This window comes from Plutella xylostella, chromosome 7 (assembly GCF_932276165.1).
Source record: "Plutella xylostella chromosome 7, ilPluXylo3.1, whole genome shotgun sequence".
Taxonomy (NCBI): Eukaryota; Metazoa; Arthropoda; class Insecta; order Lepidoptera; family Plutellidae; genus Plutella; species Plutella xylostella.
Window position 1 is genome coordinate 9,092,968 of NC_063987.1, and position 22,484 is coordinate 9,115,451.

The 22,484-nt window shown below is 37.6% G+C and overlaps 2 protein-coding genes across 5 annotated transcripts; both read left to right on the forward strand.

Annotated features, from left to right (window-relative positions):
* Window positions 1–131: 131 nt before the first annotated feature.
* On the forward strand, window positions 132–5,049 carry LOC105395145 (small VCP/p97-interacting protein). Of its 2 annotated transcripts, none has more exons than XM_038106675.2 (3): window positions 132–323; window positions 2,260–2,424; window positions 3,060–5,049. In XM_038106675.2, the coding sequence occupies exons 1-3, from the start codon at window positions 291–293 to the stop codon at window positions 3,072–3,074; spliced, it is 213 nt and encodes a 70-aa protein (XP_037962603.1). In that variant the 5' UTR covers window positions 132–290; the 3' UTR covers window positions 3,075–5,049. The 2 variants fall into 2 exon arrangements, with proteins under 2 accessions (XP_037962603.1, XP_037962601.1); XM_038106673.2 differs by lacking the exon at window positions 132–323 and adding an exon at window positions 1,707–1,865.
* Window positions 5,050–5,998: 949 nt separating this feature from the next.
* On the forward strand, window positions 5,999–22,294 carry LOC105386390 (solute carrier organic anion transporter family member 1C1). Of its 3 annotated transcripts, none has more exons than XM_048621969.1 (12): window positions 5,999–6,138; window positions 10,555–10,655; window positions 13,550–13,714; window positions 14,222–14,386; window positions 15,407–15,586; window positions 16,009–16,197; window positions 16,557–16,765; window positions 17,328–17,515; window positions 20,238–20,354; window positions 20,780–20,901; window positions 21,308–21,448; window positions 21,809–22,294. In XM_048621969.1, the coding sequence occupies exons 2-12, from the start codon at window positions 10,598–10,600 to the stop codon at window positions 21,958–21,960; spliced, it is 1,686 nt and encodes a 561-aa protein (XP_048477926.1). In that variant the 5' UTR covers window positions 5,999–6,138; window positions 10,555–10,597; the 3' UTR covers window positions 21,961–22,294. The 3 variants fall into 3 exon arrangements, with proteins under 3 accessions (XP_048477926.1, XP_048477925.1, XP_037963024.2); XM_048621968.1 differs by lacking the exon at window positions 5,999–6,138 and adding an exon at window positions 7,179–7,213; XM_038107096.2 differs by lacking the exons at window positions 5,999–6,138; window positions 10,555–10,655 and adding an exon at window positions 11,328–11,462.
* The last annotated feature ends 190 nt before the right edge of the window (window positions 22,295–22,484 follow it).

Sequence of the window (22,484 nt, forward strand, 5' to 3'; positions counted from 1 at the left end):
GGGAGTGGGACTGTTAGCTGCTAAAATGTTGATAAACGAAAAAGGTTATAGGATGAATGGGAAAAACTTATTCATAATCCATTATTTTATTGCTTCCACACTGGAGGTCCGAAGGCTATTTATAAAATGCATTATTGATCGCCCGGGTCAGGGCAAAGTTTGAGCAGTAGTTTTCCACCTGGCTTTCGTTATTTAGTGCAACGGTTCATCAAAGTAGTGAACTATTTATCAACAAATATATTGGTTTTGCATTTGAATAAAGTGTCGATTTGATCAAATAAACGTGCAAAATGGCTAATATTCAAGCAATATGGAAGAGAATGGTAAAAACCACTAGTTAAGATAAGATTATGTTGTCATTTCATTTCTTTTTCTTCTATACATTTTGAGTTTATCACAAAACACTGATCAATAATAGCTGATTTTAACCCTTTACTTCTTACGAAGCCATAAATGGCTCTTGGAATTTAATATTTTATTCTACCCCAACAAAAAAAAATATTTAAAAAATGATATCGCTATACTTTTAGTCACTTCTTTGTTTATATAAACATATTTTTTCTGTCCATGGTATGTGTCATCTGCGAATATAATCGCAACTTATCCCAGGTGCAATGATTGCTTTCTGTGAATGTGATTTTTCTGAAACTTTGAAATTCTGCAAAAAATATAAAAAGTACGTTGTTGGTAGTAAAAAAAATGTTTTCCTTTTGTGCATACCTTATATTTTCTGGAACTTGTCAATTAATTAATTATTATTAGTTTTATATATCTTATTTTCTCAATTATCTGAGAAAGCCATTTCTGGCTTCCTATGCGTTGAGGCTATAATATTTATGCCAGAAATGGCTTCCTATGCACTCGTACATACTAACTAGATTTTTAACCTATCTTTTCAGAACAAATACTTCGCTTATTTATACCTGAAAAAATACAATACCTGATGTTGACTCCTTACGTAATTTCACTAATGACTTATTTTACAAATTTTAAAATTTACTAATTAACTAAATTTACTTGTATTATTTAAATATACATATATGTTCTTATTTAATAATAATTTGTCACTGATAAATTGCTGATCCGAAAAAAGAGCTGTAATAAAGCAATTCAGGAATTGTGATAGTATTTATTTGCCTCCTGCAGTAGTCCAGCTACCATATCCCAGGATAGATGGCAAGGGAGACTCCTCAATGTTATCAAATGCTAGCAGAACAGACAATCTTACAGGTAGACACGAATCTCCTGGACCATCCCAAAAAAAACGTTTAACTGTACCTGTAGAGATGAGGACCTGCTTTAGCTGTGTTTGAATTTGATAGAAACAAGCAGAATTAACCATTTTTCAATCCAATTATGAAAAGTTTATAGTTTTGGTATGTCTAATCAGAAAATTAATTATATGAAATATTTTCACAAAAACTGATATCTGTCTATGTAGTGCATGGGAAGCCATAAATGGCATAGATATACCAAGTACCAGTGCATACGAAGCCATTTCTGGCTCCTAATTTTTTTTTCTAAAATAAAGTAGCTAAATTTTTTTTTTACTTAAAAATGTTGTTATTATCCCTTATTAAACGATATTCAAGTAAAAAATATTTTTTATCTCAATCCCTTAATAATTCATGCAGTAGAGGGTTAAATATTTTATATTATAAAAATGTATAGTTTCGGAACGCATTTCCTAATCACAAAATCCTGCAGCCTGCAGCTGTCAAAAAATTGTTGACGTTCTTTCTTGATAAGATTGGAAACACAAAAATACATGAAAAGTTGAATAGAAATTAAGAGATTTATCAAAGATGGGGATATTTACTTCTTGCTGTAGGCCTTCAGCTTCCGAAGTGATAACTCCAGACGTGGTAAGTCGCTTTGTAGCTCTGAAAACTGATCGAAACATAACTTTAAACTTTTATTTCGTCTTTGTTTACCATTTCTCATACTTCTTCCTAATCATTTAAATACGATAGACACCCCAAAGAAGCACTTCACATCTAGTCACACAGGAATACTAAACTTAAATGACGCCCAGGAACAAAATACTCCGTAATCATCACCCTAACCTAAGTTTCCGAGCGCAAATTGCTCAACTACCCCACTTTCGGTACTAGGAAACCAGATGTCGGCACACGTCGACGCCAATACCAATCTTTAATCTCACCCAAGAAGAAAGCACTCCATGAAAATCTCATCATCATCACCGAAACCTATGTTTCCAACCACAAATTTCACCAACTTCCCAACTCTCGGTACCAGGAGACCAGACGTCGCCAGCAGACGGAGGCGGCGGAGAAGCGGCGCGCGCAGGAGAGCGCGCGCGGGGTGAAGGACCCGGAGCGGGTGCGGCGCGCGCAGCAACGGCAGGAGGAGATGGAGAAGAGGGAGCAAGAGCTGGCCCAGCAGGGGGGCGCTAACTTGAAGGTTTGTGTGGTTTTTTTGCGTTTGAATTCCACAAAGCATATACTTATTACATTGTAATGACTAATGCTGACATGGGCAAAGTTGATTTTAAATATATTTCTTACTTGCTTCCACAGTATACAGACAGAAAGAGCCAGATATAGATTTAATGTTAACATAGCTGAAAGTTCCTTTCTGCAACTCAGCATTAAACATGATATCCTTAAAGAATTTGGGGCCGTCCATTAATCACGTGAGGCTCAAAGGGGGGGTGGAGGGGGTACGGAAAACATCACGAAACATCAAAAATACACATGATCCAGGGGGGGGTAGGGGGGAGTGGTCCCAAACCCCACCGAATATCACCAGGGGGGAGGGGGGGGGGGGGTCAAAAAATGAGAAAAACGACCTCACGTGATTAATGGACGGCCCCTTTGTAAAAAAAGTACACTTGCAAAGTAGGTATTTCTTGCTTGCCACATTATCCTGGCAGGAGGTAAGGATGTTATAAAGGACTATAAAAGTACCTACTTAAAACATTCAGGCACATCTTGACAACTAGACTATCACAAAAAAAATCTTTGATATGTATTTTCAATCTTTCCAAACAAAACAATGTTTCATTAGGTAATAATATTTTGTTTTTCTGTTTCCAGTGGACATCTGGCTGAGATACGGCCAACACGTCCAGTGAACAATCCAATGAAAAACCGCCATAAAAATGGATAACCGATTAAATCAGTCATGAAAAGTTTTGGTAAATATTTGTGCTATTCTTATATGTCTATTTTTGATGTAATAACTATCCTACATCTTGGTAACTTCGTGACATATTTGTCGGTAAGTAGAATGTACTCTATATTTATAAAGGATTGTACCTTGCATGTATACTGTTGCAAATTATTTTCATCTTATGCCTCCCTGAATAATTTTTAGGAGGGATGGTTTGGTGTGATAGTTGTAGTCTCCTAACGTTATAAACACTGGAGAAAAGTAAAAAAGTATATTTTTAAATATCTTTATAATTATGCAAAGAACAGCTTTTCATTTCTCACAATCATTTATTTACTAAATATGTTAAAGTTAAATTTGCTCAATAATTTCCATCCACAAATCAACACTGCTTTGTAAATAACATTACTAATTCTATTCTGCCAATATGGTTACACATTTATTAAAATTGTTATAATGTTTGTATTATTGTTAGTAAGTATTGTTACTTTTAAGTGTTATTATTATACTTAATTAAGTTTATTACTGATTTGATTGATGATAATGAATTTTGGTTGTTTCATTATAACTCAATAAGGAATGTTTAATTATTGTATTGATTAATCATAAGTATTTATTTTATTATAAGATATATTGCTGTGCTATATTTAAAGATGCCAGTTGCTTGCAAGCCATGTTAGTCAAACATTCCTAGTTACTATCCAAATTATTATTTTCTAAAATTATTTATAACACCTGTCTATCTGTGTTTGAAATTTTGCGATTTGAATATATTAAATAAAATAATTTACATGGTATATTCAGAAATGACTTATCGAATTTATTGAAAAATCTATGGGGCCTATACTTATTCCAAAACATAGCCTTCAGAGTTTAACTCTTAAAAACTAACTTGATCTATTCTATACCAGATAAATTTAGTTTCTTAAATAATTTCAGAGACATTAACTCTTATAAATGTTCTACATAATACTCATAGGTGCTACTATCTTGAAATTGAAGTGGTACAATATGTTCAGATATTTTACCAATTCCTATAGCAGTACACGATTATTCACTGACCATGAACTTAAATTATAATTTTGTTGTACCTTTCCTCTACAACTTGAAGTCTATAGTGCAACCGTTCTTGCATCAACATGTAACTTTGTGGTTTCATACAAATAGAGAAAGTTTGCTTCATATAAGATAAAAAACACAATTATAAATTATAACACAGTTTTCTATTAATGCTCCATCACAATAAAATAATGTCTATATTATGGAAATTATAAATGTCTAGTTAATGTTTTGGTGTCATATAATATTAGCTATACAAGAATATTTGTCTAACTATTTATATAGATGTGTAATTATATAAATAAATGTTGTCCAACTAAATAAGGCTGTTATGTAGATAAGTCATCCTGTGAAAATCCTTGAAAAAATTGGCATGCCTATCCTATGATTCTTGTGAAGTAAAGTAAGTAAATGTAATAACTTCTTATTTTGATAACAACAACAAAAATAATGCTTTTACTAAAATACGGCAGACTTTTTTAATCATTTATCTGCAGGCAGACAGGTCAATGAAATTGATATCCTAAATAACAACAACAACAGGAACGTGAAGTGTGCTAAAACAAATTTCTAGACTCGGTCACTTCTATTCGACCGTAACGGTGCATACAGTCACACTTAGTCATTGTAAACAATATTTCTATTAAGAAATTGTTGCAAATTGAAAAGTGAAATTAAAGTTAATTAGGTACAGTTACGCATCACCTTAAACTTATCATGATTCATGACCATTTTCAATATTGATTTCAATCAGACCCCGTGTCTGCATAACAGCCTGAGTATTTTTTGTAAGAATCTTTTATATCTAAATGTTATTAATTTATACTGTGAATAAATGATGTCATGCACTATGAATTTCTGTTTAAAAATATAACCCTTTATTGAGGATAATTATGTAGGCATTTGGTTGTTATCACAACCTAAATATCTAACTATAATTGTCTTATCTTTATTTTGTTAGAAGAGGTCCCACATTCGATTCATGACTCAGTTATTATTGCGTCCATGATCACGAATAAAATCTATTTAATCTATCATCATAAAAGTCTTCATCATCATCATCAGCCGGTAACCACCCACTGCTGTTCGTAGGCCTTACCCAATGAAGAAGTGCCGCAATACTCTTGCCTTCTTCTTCGAGCAACTACCAGCCACCTGTCTAAACCGTCGGTCCAGCGTGCCTAAGGGCGTCCCACGCTCTGCAAACATAACTGTCTGTGTTTATAGCGATGACTGTATTATTTTGCCTTCAGTGATAACTTGATAAGCAACAGCTTTCACAACTAATCCACCACACCTCCGCCCGAATATTACTATGTCGCGTTACAGGTGAATCATCACTATTCGTTATACAGGTGTTCTGTATCGTCAATTTATAATATTCAGTAGTATTATGTAATTTAGATATCAATCCGGTATATCTACGTATACCTACATACAGAAAGTTGTTAATTAGGTAAGTACAACTTATACACTGTGATGATGATGATGATTGATGATAAATCACAGTGTATAAGTTAGGTAAGTACATGATTTATCATCACAGTGTTTTAAATAGTGACTACCTAGGGCTGCTAGCTAGCTACCTTTTTTGAGTTTAGCACTGTATGTTTTAACTAAACCAAATCATTGTCACCACCTGTATTGTCAACCTACCTATGTATTGTAGGCTGGTAGGTATTATCTTTGCGGTTCGATAAAACGTATCGTGGATTCACGATTAGATCATAATAAAAAATAGTGTTTTGGTAATTTTATTTATTTAGTTCTTTATCACGTTTTGATTAATTAAGTGCCTCTATACGTACAATTGATCCTTACCTGTAAATTTCTATAATATTATCAATTAAAATTAATTAGTTAAGTAGGTATACTTATACCAGTTAGGTAAACTTTTGTGTAAGACAGTAGTTACTGTGAATATTTGAAGCCAGATAATATTGGGTAAGTACCTAACATAATTTTTATACAGTACTAGCTGTTCCCGCGAGCTTCGCTTCGCCTTAAATAGTTTTCCCGTGGGAATTCCGGGATAAAAAGTAGCCTATGTTCTTTCTCAGGGTCTAGACCATATGTATACCATATTTCATTCAAATCCGTTCAGTAGTTTTGGCGTGAAAGAGTAACAGACATACATACAGACATACAGACATACAGCCACAGTTACTTTCGCATTTATAATATTAGTAAGGATAAAGATTAGTAAGGATAGTAAGGATGAGCTAACCTGAAAATAAGCTAGTTTCCCAGTACAGTAAGTAGGTACTTATACTTAATCCGAAAGGTGGTTTGCCACATCGTTTCGTAAATTCATCCACCTTTTTGTAAATTCAATAAACAATATGTCGTTCAGGATGACCCTTATTCTCTTTTGCAACGGGCATTTTATATGCACGAGTAATATGTGTAACACTTACTTAGGTCCTATAGTCTAGTCAAGTCTAGTGTACTCCCTAGGTATAGGTAAGTATAATACCTATGTATATGCGTTGGAACTATTGAACCGTACCTACAACCCACATGATACCTTTACTATAATACAATACATATTATACCTAAGTAATTTTAAATACTTACGTAGAAACTACGTACTTAAATGATCCTAATTTACTTTTTCAGCTAAAAACGGATGTGTGCTAAGTTCACTTAAAACACACTTATTACTAACGTGTTAATTAAAGGTCATTCGCGAATCGCGATACACAGATCTCATTAATTTATATCTAATTATTGTACCTACTTATCCACCTACATGCTAACAGTTTAGCTCAGAGATTCTAACTAGCCAGTTACTGTATTAGTTAGATAATTTCGATACCTAGTAGAATAGAATCGGACTAGAATTTGCACAGTTAAATAGTTTTCACTTAATTTTTATTGGTGCTGTGTATGTGATAATGATACTGATCATGAAAAGTGATAAGATAAGTGCTAAGTGCTAGGCAACATAGACAAATTAGTAAAGAACCAATCAGTGAATGATTGTGAAGTTATAGCCAATGGAATTAACTAAGCTAAAGTAAGTTTTTAAAAACCTAAAAATTAAGGCAAAAAAGATGGACCTCATGCGGTTTCAGGTTTTCTTCTTCTCCAGGGGTGTGTCACCACGGAGACAGGATTAGTCATGCAGTCAGATTGCATTAAATTTCTATCTAAATATCACTGCGACCCTCGGTAGTTCTCCTAGGTAGCACCCATATCGTTTTATCCGATATTGATAAATGGCATCAAAATGGGGGCACATAAGCAACTCTGACCCCCATATCTAGCCTACACGCTCCTACCTCGCAGATAATGGAAAATTATGTGTATTGATACTTTACCTTTGTTATTAATTATATTATCGTATAATTATTCATTTAGGTAGGCTATCGGTGATATTTTAATGAGAAATTATTTATAAGGTAATGGGTTGCACGCATGTTGTTGAATACGGTTTTTTACAGCTGTAGGTACTGTTTTGCTACAACTTTGTATAGGATTTAGGAATAGGAATTGTCGGAACCTTCTAGTGTAAGGTACTGGTGAAAATACCTTTTACTGCCAGTTTCTATAACTCTATCTATCTATAACTGATAGTTACTTTCATACGTTTTTGTCAGATTGTTACTTTTGATTATGTCGAAATCGTATGAAAGTAACTATACCAGTTATCGATAGATAGAGATATAGAAACTGGCAGTAGCACTGTAAGTGGGTATTTAGGTGCCTTAGCTACTGACAACAAGCGACATACAGTAAATTGTAAAATGGTCAGAAACTACGGTTAGATTTATTTTAACTCAGTGAAATTCTAGATGAGTCAAGAGTTTCTTAGATAGAGTTTTTTTGTTTATCCCAATTTTCGCAGGAGATAGGAAGGTCCTTCCAAGCATCAACGACATACTGCTGGCTGGCTTGGTGTTCGTTTGTTAATTAATAATTATCGTTTACGTACCACTTCCCACTTTTGCTACAACATAAGTTATCAACTATATACCTACCGATATACATTCTTAAGGTACTAAACTGAGCACAATATGTTCCATAATGTGACATATAAAATAATTAATCAAGTGCTTCGATCATTTATTGATCGTAGATCAAGTACATAAGTAGTGGCGTGCCACCAACTGCCCTCAGTCAAAGATATAAGGTGCTCTGCGTTGCCATGTAGGTAGGATCATGGATTCTTTTTTTTAAATATAATAAGTACCTATTACACTATTCTAATCCATAAATCTTTGCAGTTGGTTACCTATTTAACCCTTAACTACTCGCATGAAGAAAATTACATAGCTATGGGTTTTTTTTTCATATTTAGGTATACCTAACCTAGTAATAATTTGTACCCGATGATGGTCTTGCTAAAAAAAAGTAAAAAATTGAGCCATTTTTTTTAGTCAGTTAAAGACAGACTAACTCTACGACTGTTAGACCAGACATTATGAGTAGGACTGTTACCTAAGGACTTAATTACCTATGTTTACTTAGATTTAATTAACGTTTCACTGCAAAACAGTGCTATTACGATAAGTGCATACATAAGTATTCTATTCTATTCTATTCTATTCTCTGTGGGGGTGTCAGTACCTGCACCTGGCTCTCTCGAATGGAACCTTTGTGCATATCCCCAAGGTCTAAACTGCCTTCCTAAGCTTGGACCATTTCCCACCACGCTGGTCCACTGCGGGTTGGTGGGTTCACATATCTAGATGTGCTAAATCTAGATATGCAGGTTTCCTCACGATGTTTTCCTTCACCGTAAGAGCGATGGTATACATTGTACTTAAATTCAGAAAAGAACTCATAGGTACATGTCAGCGCCGGGATTCGAACCCGCATCTCTGGCGTGAGAAGCGGGTGCTTACCCGACTGAGCTACCACCGCTCCATATACATATACATACATAAGTAATAATTAATGACTAATGACAAACAGCTCTCCTTCAGTCTTGGTAGACACTTATAAATAAACAATAAAAATATAAAATGGAACAGATAATTCGTAACCTTTACCTATTTAATTGGAGGATCAGCAGTTATGTGGGCAGACGGCTTTCGTATTGTGTAATTTGTACGAAGACGATAGATATTAGATAAGTAACTAGATAACGGAAGTGGAAATCCGTTAAGGAATAAAATACGTGTGTACGTTTTGTAATATCATTAAGTGTGAGTTTGGGAAATTATTAGATGTGCCTGTTTTAGTTATACAACGGAGGCCATAATGCGATCTTCCACCACCGGCGAGACAAGGATTCAATAAAAATTTGGGACACGACGTCCCATCGCAAAAATCTGCGAAAGTAATCCACTATTTGCACTGGAAAACTGCCAAAAAGTCGCAGACTTTCGCTTAGTCTATCTGTCAGAATCAGAATTAAAAAATCTCATACAAAAGTATGCCTTGTTTTGCCATGATCGGTGGTATAGAAATGGAATCTTTACACTTTAATCACTTATACAGACCAATATTGCTCCTACCACGACATCTATCACCGGATGCGAATCAAAGCTTTCTGCATTTAGTTTGAAATGTCCCTTGTTTATATACTAGAGTCATGTTTTCAGGTCTTCGACCTATCTAGCCGGGGGACAAACACTTCCGATTATTACGAATAATATGTTTGTTTGTTTACAAAGGTGCTTGTTACTCGTAACATAACAACTGTCATCGCCGACATTTTATAAATAGAAGACGGAAGTGAACTGATAGGTTAAAGTGTAGAGCTTTTCAATGTACAGGGCGTCTTTATTTAGGCACCTAATTAGTTTTTAGCAGTTAAGTTCTTAGGAAATTTAATCAATAAAGAAACAGAAAACTATGCTAATAGATTCTTATCTTAGGTCTTAATCAATTAAGCATTTTCTACTAGATACCAACATATTAAAAACGCTAGGTACGATTAGGCTGAAAGAAATTTACTACTACACATTTCTTATAATATAAGGTCTATTTAAGATCTTGTAAGATGATAGACATAGAAAAAGCTTTTTGAATAAAATTTAGGTAAGTATACTTACGTACTTTATCGTTATGTATAAGAACTGTAGAAATATTTTTTTTATTTCAAAACGAGTTAAAAATGAGGGCGGGCGGTGCGGTAGGAAGGAACCAACTAAAAATGAGAATTAGGTTTTTTATTTGTAGGCACAACTATTATTTGTTGGACTGTCATGTTCATGTATGATCAAAGTCTCTAAATAAAAGAAATATTAAAAAAAAAACTATTATTTTCTATGTAAATCTCCTTTTTCCTAAGAAATACCTAAGCAGGTAATCCTTTACACACCCTGTTTACCACAAACAACAACACAACAAATCTACCGACCACAATCAAACTGATCTGTTGACCATTTCCATTACCTCTCTCCCCAGTGTGACTCCACCCCCGACTCCCGGCGGCGCGAGCTGGTGCAAGATGGAGCCGGAACAGACCCAGGAGCTGATGATGGACAGCCGGACCAGGAAGCGGGGCGGTGAGTGGTGGAGTAGTGTTGAAGGGATATGTGTACCCTGAAGTGCACTTTTAGTCTATGGTGTTACCATAAAAAATATAAGTAGTTAGGTACTTACAACGATTAAAAATGGGTTTGTTAAATTTTGGGAAAGCGTTTAACATTACGTGTGTCTAAATTTTGGTGGTAAGGCCCTTCAATTCAATGTCTCTATTGTAGACAACAAGGTGATCCCATAAGGTTTTCGTATTTTATACATTGACGTATATATGGAACCCTAAAAAGGACGAATTTTCCAATGTTGCAGACTCTTTATTATTACTTATCAGTTTATCTCATCTAGCTACTGTATACACAGTAGGCATATTTTACTACACTATTCGTGTGAATGGAAATTCCTCAATAGTGACAAAGGAGGCTTTGAATCATTCAGGCCTATCTTATAATGTGTGGAAACCCCTAAAGTACATTAACTGAAAATATACGAAACTAGATAAAAATCTTATCGTAACTGTTTTGGTTAGTACACATTGAGATTGCAGTGTTGTTTTAACTTCAGTTTACTTAAAACATTTACACTGGTTAGACGTTGGTTGAATGCCTAGATGTCTACACTACAGTGTTATTAATAACAGCATCATAGCATCGTATGACGGACAGTTTGAACCTTAGTAAAATGATATCTTATGACGGTTTTTTGTGCCTGTTATAAAAATAAGTTAAACTTATAACTCGAGAACTATCTACTTAGTCTACTTAATAGGCTTTCCGCAAAAGCAATTAAGTATCGTGAATTTAGTGTCAAGATGTGTATTATTGGTGAAAAAGGTGAGAATTAAAGTTTTTATTAAGTATCTATCTATATTTCTATGGTTACATTGCAGCATGAAAATATTGAAAGTTCAGATTCAGAGTTAAAATGTGTTAATTCGTAGGTATTTGAAAATGACGGTTAGACTTTAGAAACCGGTGTTTGTAATAATTGGAACATGCTCGTAGAAAGGTGTGACCTAAAATCGTGATAAACTTTGGTCTCTACATTATTGGAGTTTTAGGAGTTAATATTGTAATTGTGACGACCGAATGGCGTAGTGGTTAGTGACCCTGACTACTGAGCCGATGGTCCCGGGTTCGATTCCCGGCTGGGGCAGATATTTGTTTAAACACAGATATTTGTTCTCGGGTCTTGGATGTGCCCGTAAAATGGCAATAGGCCCGCCCCCTATTACATTGGGACTAACATAACACTCTGGCGAAAAGTGGGTGCAGCAATGCACCTCTGCCTACCCCGCAAGGGAGTACATTAGTACAAGGCGTGAGTGCGTGTTTTTTTTATTTTTTTTATTGTAATTTCATCAAAATCTTTTAAGCAGTTTTAAAGGCATACCGTATTTCACTAAATTTTCATGAATTTTCCGACTACGGCACATCCAAAAGGGAAGTTCTGCCTGTTAATAGAAAAGTTAATGGTCAGATTTATTCATTAGGTACCTAATGGGTACCTAGACTACCTAGGTAATGGGGACTTACTTTGCGTGCACTAAGTAGCTACAATATTCGTAAAGCCATTTATAGCATAACCGTCGCTCTGGCCTACCTTGACACTTTAGTACCTGGTATTAAAGTTGGTGCCTAGGTACTAAGTAAAAATTACAGATTAGGCTATTTTATAATAAGTAGGTACATAATTTAACAGCGTTAGACTGAATTTAATCTGGGTGGGGTTTATGTAGATACTCATTAGTTACCTAGTTATTTGTAAGTAGCTACTTATACTATTATAGAGCATGATTTGTAATATTTTATCCTTAGGTTTAATGAAAGCACTCATAGGGCTAATAGCATAGTAAAACTAAGTGCCAATTTCTTCATTCTCGGTTAGAGCATAACCTAAGAGTAGTGGTTAACTTTTGACACATCTGTCATAAATTTTATATGGAGATGACGTTTAATTTATAAATCAATCCCTGTCGGTTAGATAACCGACAATGGAGAAATTGGCACTAAGGGGTATTATATTTAACTTTAAACACATTGTGTACCTACGTAAGTAGGTAGATATCTGTACTAGATATCTTACTTTTACCACTTCATTATAATTTCGTAAGGGTTCCTACATCCTTATTATTTGCCTGACCGCTAATCTGGACCGATATTTCTTTCTTCTTACATACATATACTATTTCTGACCGGCCTTTTGTAGGACGTGTGAGTTGCACTATTATTGCAATCATACGTTGTATTTTCGTCCTACAAAAAGTCGGTCACCGATTGTGAATCGTGTGCAGGCACCCTAAAGTAGACATTTCTGACACCAGTCACACTGTTAGCTTGACCTAAAAGATAATTTTTGTTTGATTACTTTTTAATGCAATGGTATCTGAATACCTACCTAACCACTAAATGTATCGCGATTTCCGTCACGCCGATGTTGGTGAGACGTTATATTAAGTTTATCTACCCAGATAAACAAACCCATGATGTATTTGTATACCTACCACGGGGCACAGTACGCGCACTACAAAGACTTTAGAAATCATTTCCGTTGGCCGCGCAATGTGAGTGAGCGCGACACAAAAACGTTTAGTCATGTCTTGTTTTGAGCGACTTGCCGCCGGTGCTAGATACGCAGCAATATTGCTTGCCGCCATGGTTAAAGTATACCCAATTAGATTCAGAATTCATCTGCACAGTGCACCTTATAGCGTTACAAATAACCAATTAAACCGACTATGTACCTACCTATAACTTAACATTAAAGTTGTTGAGCATAATTACGAATAGCAGTGGTGAAATAAAGCTGCCCTGGGGTACTCCAGATTTTAGGCTAAATATTCGCTTATTTAAAACTGTTATCAGCCCGATTAACCAGCACCTTACGCCACAATAATAATCTCTCCAACCTTTTCTTCCAGTATTCAGCGCGCTCCGCTCATGCCTCCGGCCGCGTCCCTTCAGCGCCGTGACCCTTCAGGGCGTGGTGCTCGGGTCCATCATAGGCCTGTCCATGAACGAGGTCTGCGTGCAGCTCATACTGAAGATGAGTGCTGATGCGGGTGAGCTGCCGGCTGCCGTCAATGGTAGGTTTGAGGGTAGCAACCTCTGTGTTGTATAGCTAAAGGCAGTTTATAGGAAGGAGGAAATTAGTTGTGTATGATCAGTACAAAGACTAAAGCGAAATCACCTGAATGATTCTTAGAACCTACATTAGGAAACGGTAGGTAGGTTTTATGAATTAGTTGATTAGTTTTCTTTCTAATACTTTTTCCTGAAAATGTGGTGATTGTGACGAGTTATTATACTTACCTTATGAATATCTGTAGTTTATTGAAGATTTTAAAGGCAGGTTTTTAACATGATTAGTGGTCTCCAAAGAAGCACCAAATACTTTTCTCGGACTTTCTCATACAACCACTACATGTCTAACGTCGTCATAACTCCAGACAGCAGACCGGAGTGCTCCTCATGATACTTTTGCCTGTCCGTATACCAAACTAGTCATCCGCTCTTCGGCTATATCAGCCGAATAATCCCTTGTTCCACTCTAATCTTATACCTCCTTTCTCTCTCTCTCTCTCTCTCCACAGACATATTCTTCCTCAGCATATCCCTGCTAGAGGCGGTCCTGGCGCCAGTGACGTGCTGGCTGGGCTACCGCCGCCGCCCCGCCACGCTGCGCGCCTGGCTGCTGCTCACCGTGCTGACGATACTCCCGCTGTTCTTCCTCACGTTTGAAGCTCCTGAGGACTTGGGTGAGTTGAAGGGTTATTATGAGTGTTAGAGGGGTACTGTTGTACTTGAAGAGATAGAGATAGAGTCTTCCTATTTCATCAAGAAAGAGCGAGGTTTTTCAGGCCCATTTAGGCCGGAAATGTTTTTAAACTCTGGCTTTCTCTACTAACGCTGTTGCTCTCTTGATGATTTGTGTGCTAAGGGGTTATTGGGTAAGAGGTAGGTATCCTGAAGTAACATTTATTTTCAGACTCTGATTTCCTCACATGTTGAAGATAAGAGAATGATTTAAATTAAAAGGGTGTACCTACTTAATACCTTCTTAGGTACCCAATTAGGTTTACCTACTCAATTTAAAAAGCTTTTAAAAAAGCGAATTCGGAATTGACCGAATCTTATCAGTGCAGTGTATGTTTAGGAAACTATGATAAGTAGTTACCTCTAATCTTTATGAGTAAGTGAATCTGAAAAGGTGAATGTAAAAGTGTAAAAATGATTCATCTTAGTTTAAGATTTGAGATGCTAGATTGTAAGTTGCATGATTTCATCCTTTATGTTCAGACAGACTTCAGTCTACAAATCTTATCACTATTACTCATTTTTAAGTTACTATTTATTATTCAAAGGTAAGTAAGTAAGAATAATCTTATTACATACCTACTTATACTTAAATTAATAATGTAGGTATCTGACCTCACCATTACGAATTCAGTGAAAACAATTGATATAAAGTTATATCATGCTCTCAGCTAATCGATCAGTTATAATCGATAGAAACGATCTTTTCCAGACCACCATACCTAATTAAATTAGGTAGGTACTTAATTACCCAAGTACCTATCAACTTTCGAAACGTCACTCGAAACGGCTCCTCGACTGTAATCCCGAAGGCGTAGTCAGTGGTGACTCGCAACCGAGTCACCCGCATTTCGCTGTACATTATTTGTACTCACTTGATGAGTCGCGAGCCGTATCACCGATTTAAATAAGTACAATTCACACATCTAGAACCTAACACTAATCAAATAACCTGCCCACAGCGCTCTGCACCGCCACCCCCCTGCCCCGCTCAGCAGTATACGCGAGTCCGACCGCCATCTTGCGCCTCGCCGCGGTGACAGCTCTGACGGTGGCCTCCGTGCTGACCCGGCTGAGCGTCTGGAGCCACGGGGTCGCCATCCTGGATGAGCATCGCCCGGAGACCTTGGTTAAGGATCTTGGTAAGTGAAAATGCTGTTGAAGGGTTGGTAGATTGACTTCAAATTGGGATCAGATGTGGGTCTGATTGTTGTTTCGGTTACAAACACTTCAGCTAGGTTTTGTCACTGAAGTGTAACGGTTGGTTAGTCAAATTAGGGTCACTAAGCTGAGGTATAGTTTGTGACTGTAAACTGCCGGACATAGGTAGGTACATGGTAGGTACCTACCTTCCATAGAAACAGTAAACGCAATTGAGAGAGCATCTTCCATACACTCTATGAAAGTCACTAACTGGTCATGAGCTAGACCATAATTTATAGAACTATTTAAATAGTACCGAGGTACTCAATTCAACAGAGTAATATGACCAACCTAATGAACATATTCACAGATAATGTATCTTCCACTAGCCTTACCAACTCACAACCCTTTCCCCCCGCAGGAATCTTCATAACAGCGCGAGTGATAGTCCTCTCCGTCGCCAAGCCCATGCTGATGGAGTACCTGGTGACGCGCATGTGGCTGCAGGTCATCGCGCTCCTCGGGCCGCTGGTGGTGAAGGGGATCCTGCTGTGCTTTGTGCCGAGCCGCCTGCCTGACCCGCTGGGGCTGGAGAAGCTGGGGGGTAGAGGTAGGGAGCTGAGGATGGAGTAGGTTGTTAGGTTTAGTGGTAGTTCGGAGGCTTGTAACACGCGTGGTTTTGGTGGTGATGAAATTTGTTAGAAAAGTAGTTAATATCCACGCTCACAGTGCACAGACTTCAGAAATTTGGTATTGAATCGCGGGTTGCCTTCATACCTATTAAATCGTCATCCATGATTCATTAGGTAAGGCGGAATCATCAATGCTTTCAATTCATTCTAAGCAGCCTGAGTTAACTCGATCCGACGCGACGTCGACGAATTCTGGGCGACGCCGCTGGTAATTTTCTTAGCTGCCAGTGTCTTTTGTTCCTACCTCCATAAAGACACCATTGCTCTTATCCCCAAGGATTCTTCGAGAGTCTCCGCCGCGTGGTCTCCAACGGCCCGGCCATGCGGCACACCATCTCCCTCGCCGTCCTCGCCGCGGGGGTGTGGGGGTTCGCGCTGCACAACGCGGAGTTAGCTGAACAGAAGTACCACGTCAAGCTGGGCATCAGCCAGGCGAACAACTTCGCCGATGTTTTTAAGATGTTCTCGATTATTCTGATGATTTTGGTGAGTGTTTTGTTGGCAGATGGTGACTTTTGAAGTTGAAGATGTTTAAATTTCATGTTTTTGTGGCAATGGTTCTGCTTATAGTGCCACAAACTTATCTGTTCCGGTGAGAGCGAACTAAATTGATACACATCTCATTACTTACTAATTCATTGTATATTGATATAGATTATATGGGTTTATTAAAATCTCAAGGGCAAATTACCACTACGGGCAAACTTTAAATCTTATAGAATTAAGAAATATTAGACATTTACGTGAGCTTTCACCGGAACAGATAAGTTTGTGGCACTGTAAGTTAGTATTTGATGGAGAAATCACAGCTATGTTTCTATCTACAGACTGCAGATGTCTCCTAAAATCACATCTTTAAGTAAGTACCTAAGTCTCTCCATAGGAGCAAACTGAATATCTCCACTACGTTTATGAATGCCTGGTACAGTAAGTATATAGTTTATGCCGAAATCTAGAAATCCAAATTATCATCTTCAGAGGATCCTTCGAATTTAGATAAACTTTTAAGTTTGAAAACCTAAATTACGGACCATTCCTTTGATTCCAGGTTCTCAGCTACATCTACCGCGCTTCAGTGCCCAAGGAGTTCAACAAGTTCGAGGCCAGCAAGAAGACCATCGCCATGACAGTGGCCGTCATGGTCGCCATCTTGGTTCCTTCCCTTCTGAGCTGCGACCGCACGGTCACGGGTCTCAGTGCGGAGTACAACCAGCCCAGCTGCAGTAGAAGTTGTGGGTAGGTAAAAACAAAAGGCAACCAACTCGCAGCTCGTAAATAGTTTAATAGGAATACGGGTCTTATCCAAGACTAGAGGGGCATTGGCATAATCAGCTGGCGGTTTAGGGGTATCACAACATCACAACATCAAAATTATTTTGGAAGTACGTAAAATCTAAAAGAAATAGCTCCAATTACCCTGCATCATTTACATACAACAATAAAACATACAATGATGGCCATAGTATTTGTACGGCATTCAATACCTTTTTCGAGAGTGTGTTTACGCCGGCATCCAACACGAGAGTAGATGATGTTCCTTGTAGCCAAGATACCACCTCAGACAATTTATGTGACCTTCAAGTAAGCGAGTATACAGTCAAAGGCATTCTTAGCTCGATCGATAAAACCAAAGGCTCAGGTTGTGACGGAATACACTCAATCTTCTTGTCTCAATGTGCTGAATCTCTAGCATTTCCCATTACACACATTTTCAACGACTGCCTACAACAAGGTATCTGTCCACAAATTTGGAAACAAGCTTACATAACACCAGTTCATAAAAAAGGTTCAAAGTCTTGCATAGATAACTATCGCCCTATCTCCAAACTAAACATATTAAGTAAATTATTAGAGAAAGTGGTTTACAATAGTATCTATCCTACACTAACAAGAGCAATCTCAGAACGGCAACATGGCTTCATGAAAAATCGCTCAACTACATCTAATTTAACTTCTTTTACAGACTTTGTATTGAACGGTATGGAGAAAGGAGGACAGGTTGATGTGGTTTACACAGATTTTGAAAAAGCATTCGATCGTGTAGACCACATCATCCTCCTTGCAAAGTTACAGGCACTCGGAATCAGAGGAAACCTGTTCAGATGGGTTCAGTCCTACTTGTCCAATCGGTCGCAGGCTGTTGTACTGGGTGGCTTCAAATCGGACTTTATCAGCATCCCATCCGGTGTTCCCCAAGGATCCCACCTCGGCCCTCTGTTCTATAACGTCTATATTCATGATATTAACAGCTGTTTTCAAAATTCTCATCATCTTTTATATGCTGACGACAAAAAAGTTTACATGAAAATCCGTTCCATAGAAGATTGCATACTACTCCAAAATGACCTTACCAACTTACAAACTTATTATGACAGAAACAATATTGCCATAAGCATTGGTAAATGCCAATGTATTAGTTTTACGCGTAAACAGAAACCTATCTCATTTAATTATAATTTCAATAACGTTACAGTGCAGAGGGTCGAGCTGGTCCGTGATCTTGGAGTGTGGCTAGACTCAAAGATGCTCATGAGTCATCATGTGGGCATTACTTTCAGTAAAGCTTATCGGAATCTAGGATTTGTGCTCCGTACATGCAAAGCCTTTAAGAACGTGAACAGTCTACTAGTGGTCTACTATGCCTATGTACGCAGTATTCTAGAGTACGCAAGCCCCATTTGGTCACCCTGTTATATTACTTACAAGCAAAAGATTGAACGCACTCAAAAGATATTCCTCAAACATCTAAATTTCCGAAATAAAATAAGATTTAACGATTACACTGAAAATTGCCGGCATTTCAACCTACTCACTCTTGACGAGAGACGCTCATTAATGGACATGAGTCTCCTGTATGACTTGCTGCGCGGGCGGCTGGACTGCCCCGAGCTGCTGGCGCGGCTCGCGCTGGCGGCGCCGCGCCGCCGCACCCGGCACACCCCGCTGCTACACGTCCCCCCACACTCCACTAATTACGCCCAAAACGCAGTCCTCAGCCGACTTCCCAGGTTGTACAATAAAAAGTTCAGTGAGGTTGATATCTTTAGCGGTTCAAAACTTTTATTCAAAAACAATATTAAAAAAGTTATACTTACTTGACCAAATTTGAAAGGCAAATCGTAAATATAATACAACCTATAAGCATGTATATAATACAGCCTTTCTCAGCACAAGCTTGCTTGTGTTGGGGTCCACCAACCCGCACTTGGCCAGCGTGGTGGACTAGGCCTAAACCCTTCCTTCATTGGAAGGAGACCCGTGCCCCAGCAGTGGGGACGTAATGGGTCGTGATGATGTATTTTACATATAAAATATGTATTTATGTCTATAACACTAATTAATATCTAAATATGATTTTTATTGTTTTATTGTTTATACATTACACCTATGTATGTTTGTATGTATGTATGTATGTATGTATATGTATGTATTTATATTATGTTCATATACTTAATTTATTTTTTTCTTTTTGAATAAGTGCTCATCATATTCATTAATTATACGAATAGTTATCTTTTCATTCTACTTGCAGATAATTCTTAGTTGAGATTTTCTTCCATCAAATTAATGTAGAACTATGAATGGTATTTTGTCACTTTGTTAGTCAGAATTTAAAATGTATAACTTTGTTTTGTTTCGTTTACAACTTGTTATTAGTTAATAATGTGGGAACTTGTTATTGGCCTTGTATACTATTAATTATCTTAAGTCACATATGTTTTATAAGCGCTGTTAGTTTCCTGAATAAACATAAAATAAAAAATAAAATAAAATAAAACATCAGATAGCAAATACCTGCTCTGATCGGTGTTCAAATTAGAGAAACCTTGGCGCAGCAGCCAGAGTTACTAAGCATGCCTAGCGCCATCCGGTCGTCATTGGTACGACAAAATCTCCCGCTGAAAACCCCAATTGCGTTCCACTCACAACATTATAACCATCATTTTCTCCCTTCCAGCTGCTCCGTCCAGCCCAACAGTGAGTTCAACCCGGTCTGCACGCTGAGTGACATGAAGATCTACTACTCCCCGTGCCACGCCGGCTGTCGCAACCAGACCAGCGTCAATGGAGTCACGTGAGTAATTTATTTCATATAGAAACTAAAATCAATTAACTAAACTGAAAATTTCTGTTTTTTTTCTTAGCTTACGGGTGGTACGTACACTGGAAATTAGCTTATCTCTTCCTTCGCGATGTAGACACGGATCGCTTTGGGATATCACTCGATCAAAAGGAATCAATATGCTGCCTTATCGGAATAATAATGGCAGAGCTTCAGTAGTGAACTACAGTTTTTTGCCAAATGTATCTTTCTCTCTTGCGGATATTGTGAATACACTGAAACTTGAAATAGCTGCTAATGAATGAAAAGGGCAGGAGGTCGAGATTAAGTCTAAGTTAAGTTCAGCAGTGGATTTAATAATAGCCTTCCACAGGATGTTCTCAGTCTACGATGGATTTTACCTAGTTAGGTACCTAAATCGATTTTGTCTGTTTCAGAGTGTTCCTAGACTGCGAATGCGCGCCATCTAGCGCCGTGCTGGGTCCCTGCGACCCCGCGCGATGCCGCGGCGCATACAACCTGCATCAAGTTATGTTCACCGTGCTGCTTATTGCTGCAGGTGAGTTAGGGTTTAGGAGCTTATCCAGGCTATTAATTCATAAAAAAATAACCTAGTTACCTACCTACTTACATACACTAAAAACATGTATCTTGACTAGCAACCTGAATTAGCGTAAGCCACCGCGTAGTGAAAGGATTCGCCAGTCAGCGTAGTAGGGTTCTGATCAGGCAGCGTAGTTATTAGTACCTGGGTAGGCTCCTTTCCTTTCTTGCACTGACGATAATGTATCCAGCTTCCCTACCCAGATTCTATTTCATAACCCTAAAGAGCAGTACCCTACAGAACACGGAATAGTAGTTAGGGGCAAAGAAACTTGACCGCTCTCAGAGTGATAAGGCTGTATGACTTTTTGTACGGCTGTATGGCTCTATGTGTGACTTATCCCCCTTCCTCTTATCTCCAGTATCAAACTTCGTGCTGCACGGCGCGACGGCGCTGCGCTCGGTGGACCCTCGGGACAAGTCCATAGCCCTCGGAGTGGTGTTCTCTCTGGTCGCACTCATCGCCTTCGTGGGAGGACACTCGCTGTTCATGGGGATCAGTGGTGGGTATTTGAAGTTTGAGTACTTATAGTTAGTTCTTTTGCTAAAAGTAAAGACTGAAATAAATTTAAGCCTAACGGCTAGGTTGTGGTTGTGATGAGTGCCCAGTAGATGGCGCTACTAGTTTTTGAAATTTATATTAATTTCCTATTTTTTGCGAACTAGTGACTAATAGATAATAATAAATAAAATTTGTATAATTCATTTTTGTTGCGTACGAGTGACTAATAGATGGCGATACCAGTTTTTTAAATTGCTAGTCAAAGTAAACATCACCGCCCATCACTATTATCCACGACTCAAACCTTCCCAAAACAGCGTTGTTTTCCCATTTCGCTACTCAATAACTTGTCTAATTCCAGCCTGGACCTGCGCCTTCTCATCAGACGGTAGATGCCAGCTGCAGAGTCCACGCCACGGGCTCATCATCGGCCTCACAAGTATAGGTCTAGCGGCCGTGTCCCTTCTCATTAATATAGCCTCTACTGTGATACACAAACGTACGTTAAGATAGGACGTGAGTTTAAGGTTAAAGTTTAGGTAGTTAGGTTATGGCGCTGTTATTTTTATAATTTTTAGTAACTGTATTTAGGTAACAAGTAATATTGATAAATTTGGTCTTAAATAATGTTAAAGACCCTGCGATACCCTGACCCTGTGAGACCCTTTTATAGGCGTAGGAAGATCATTAAATATTAAACGAGCCGGTTGATAAAAGTGCTAATTTTAGATTTTAAGATAAATACCTACTTAGTTAGGTCTAAAGTTTATTCTAGTTAACTAGGGAATTAAGAGATTATGTATTTTTTATACACAATAGGTATTTAATAAAAAAAATCATCATAAAATTATGCATTTTATTTAACTATAATCACAGTTATATTTAAATAGAACACCAGTGCAACATCTTTATATAATTATCTACTAAATTTTATGCTGTCTGGTCTGGGGCTCTAAGGATAGAAGTAGCTTCCAATCGTTGACTTGTAATATTCGATACTATTACGAAGAGGAAGCGGACGAGCAGTGTTATGAAAT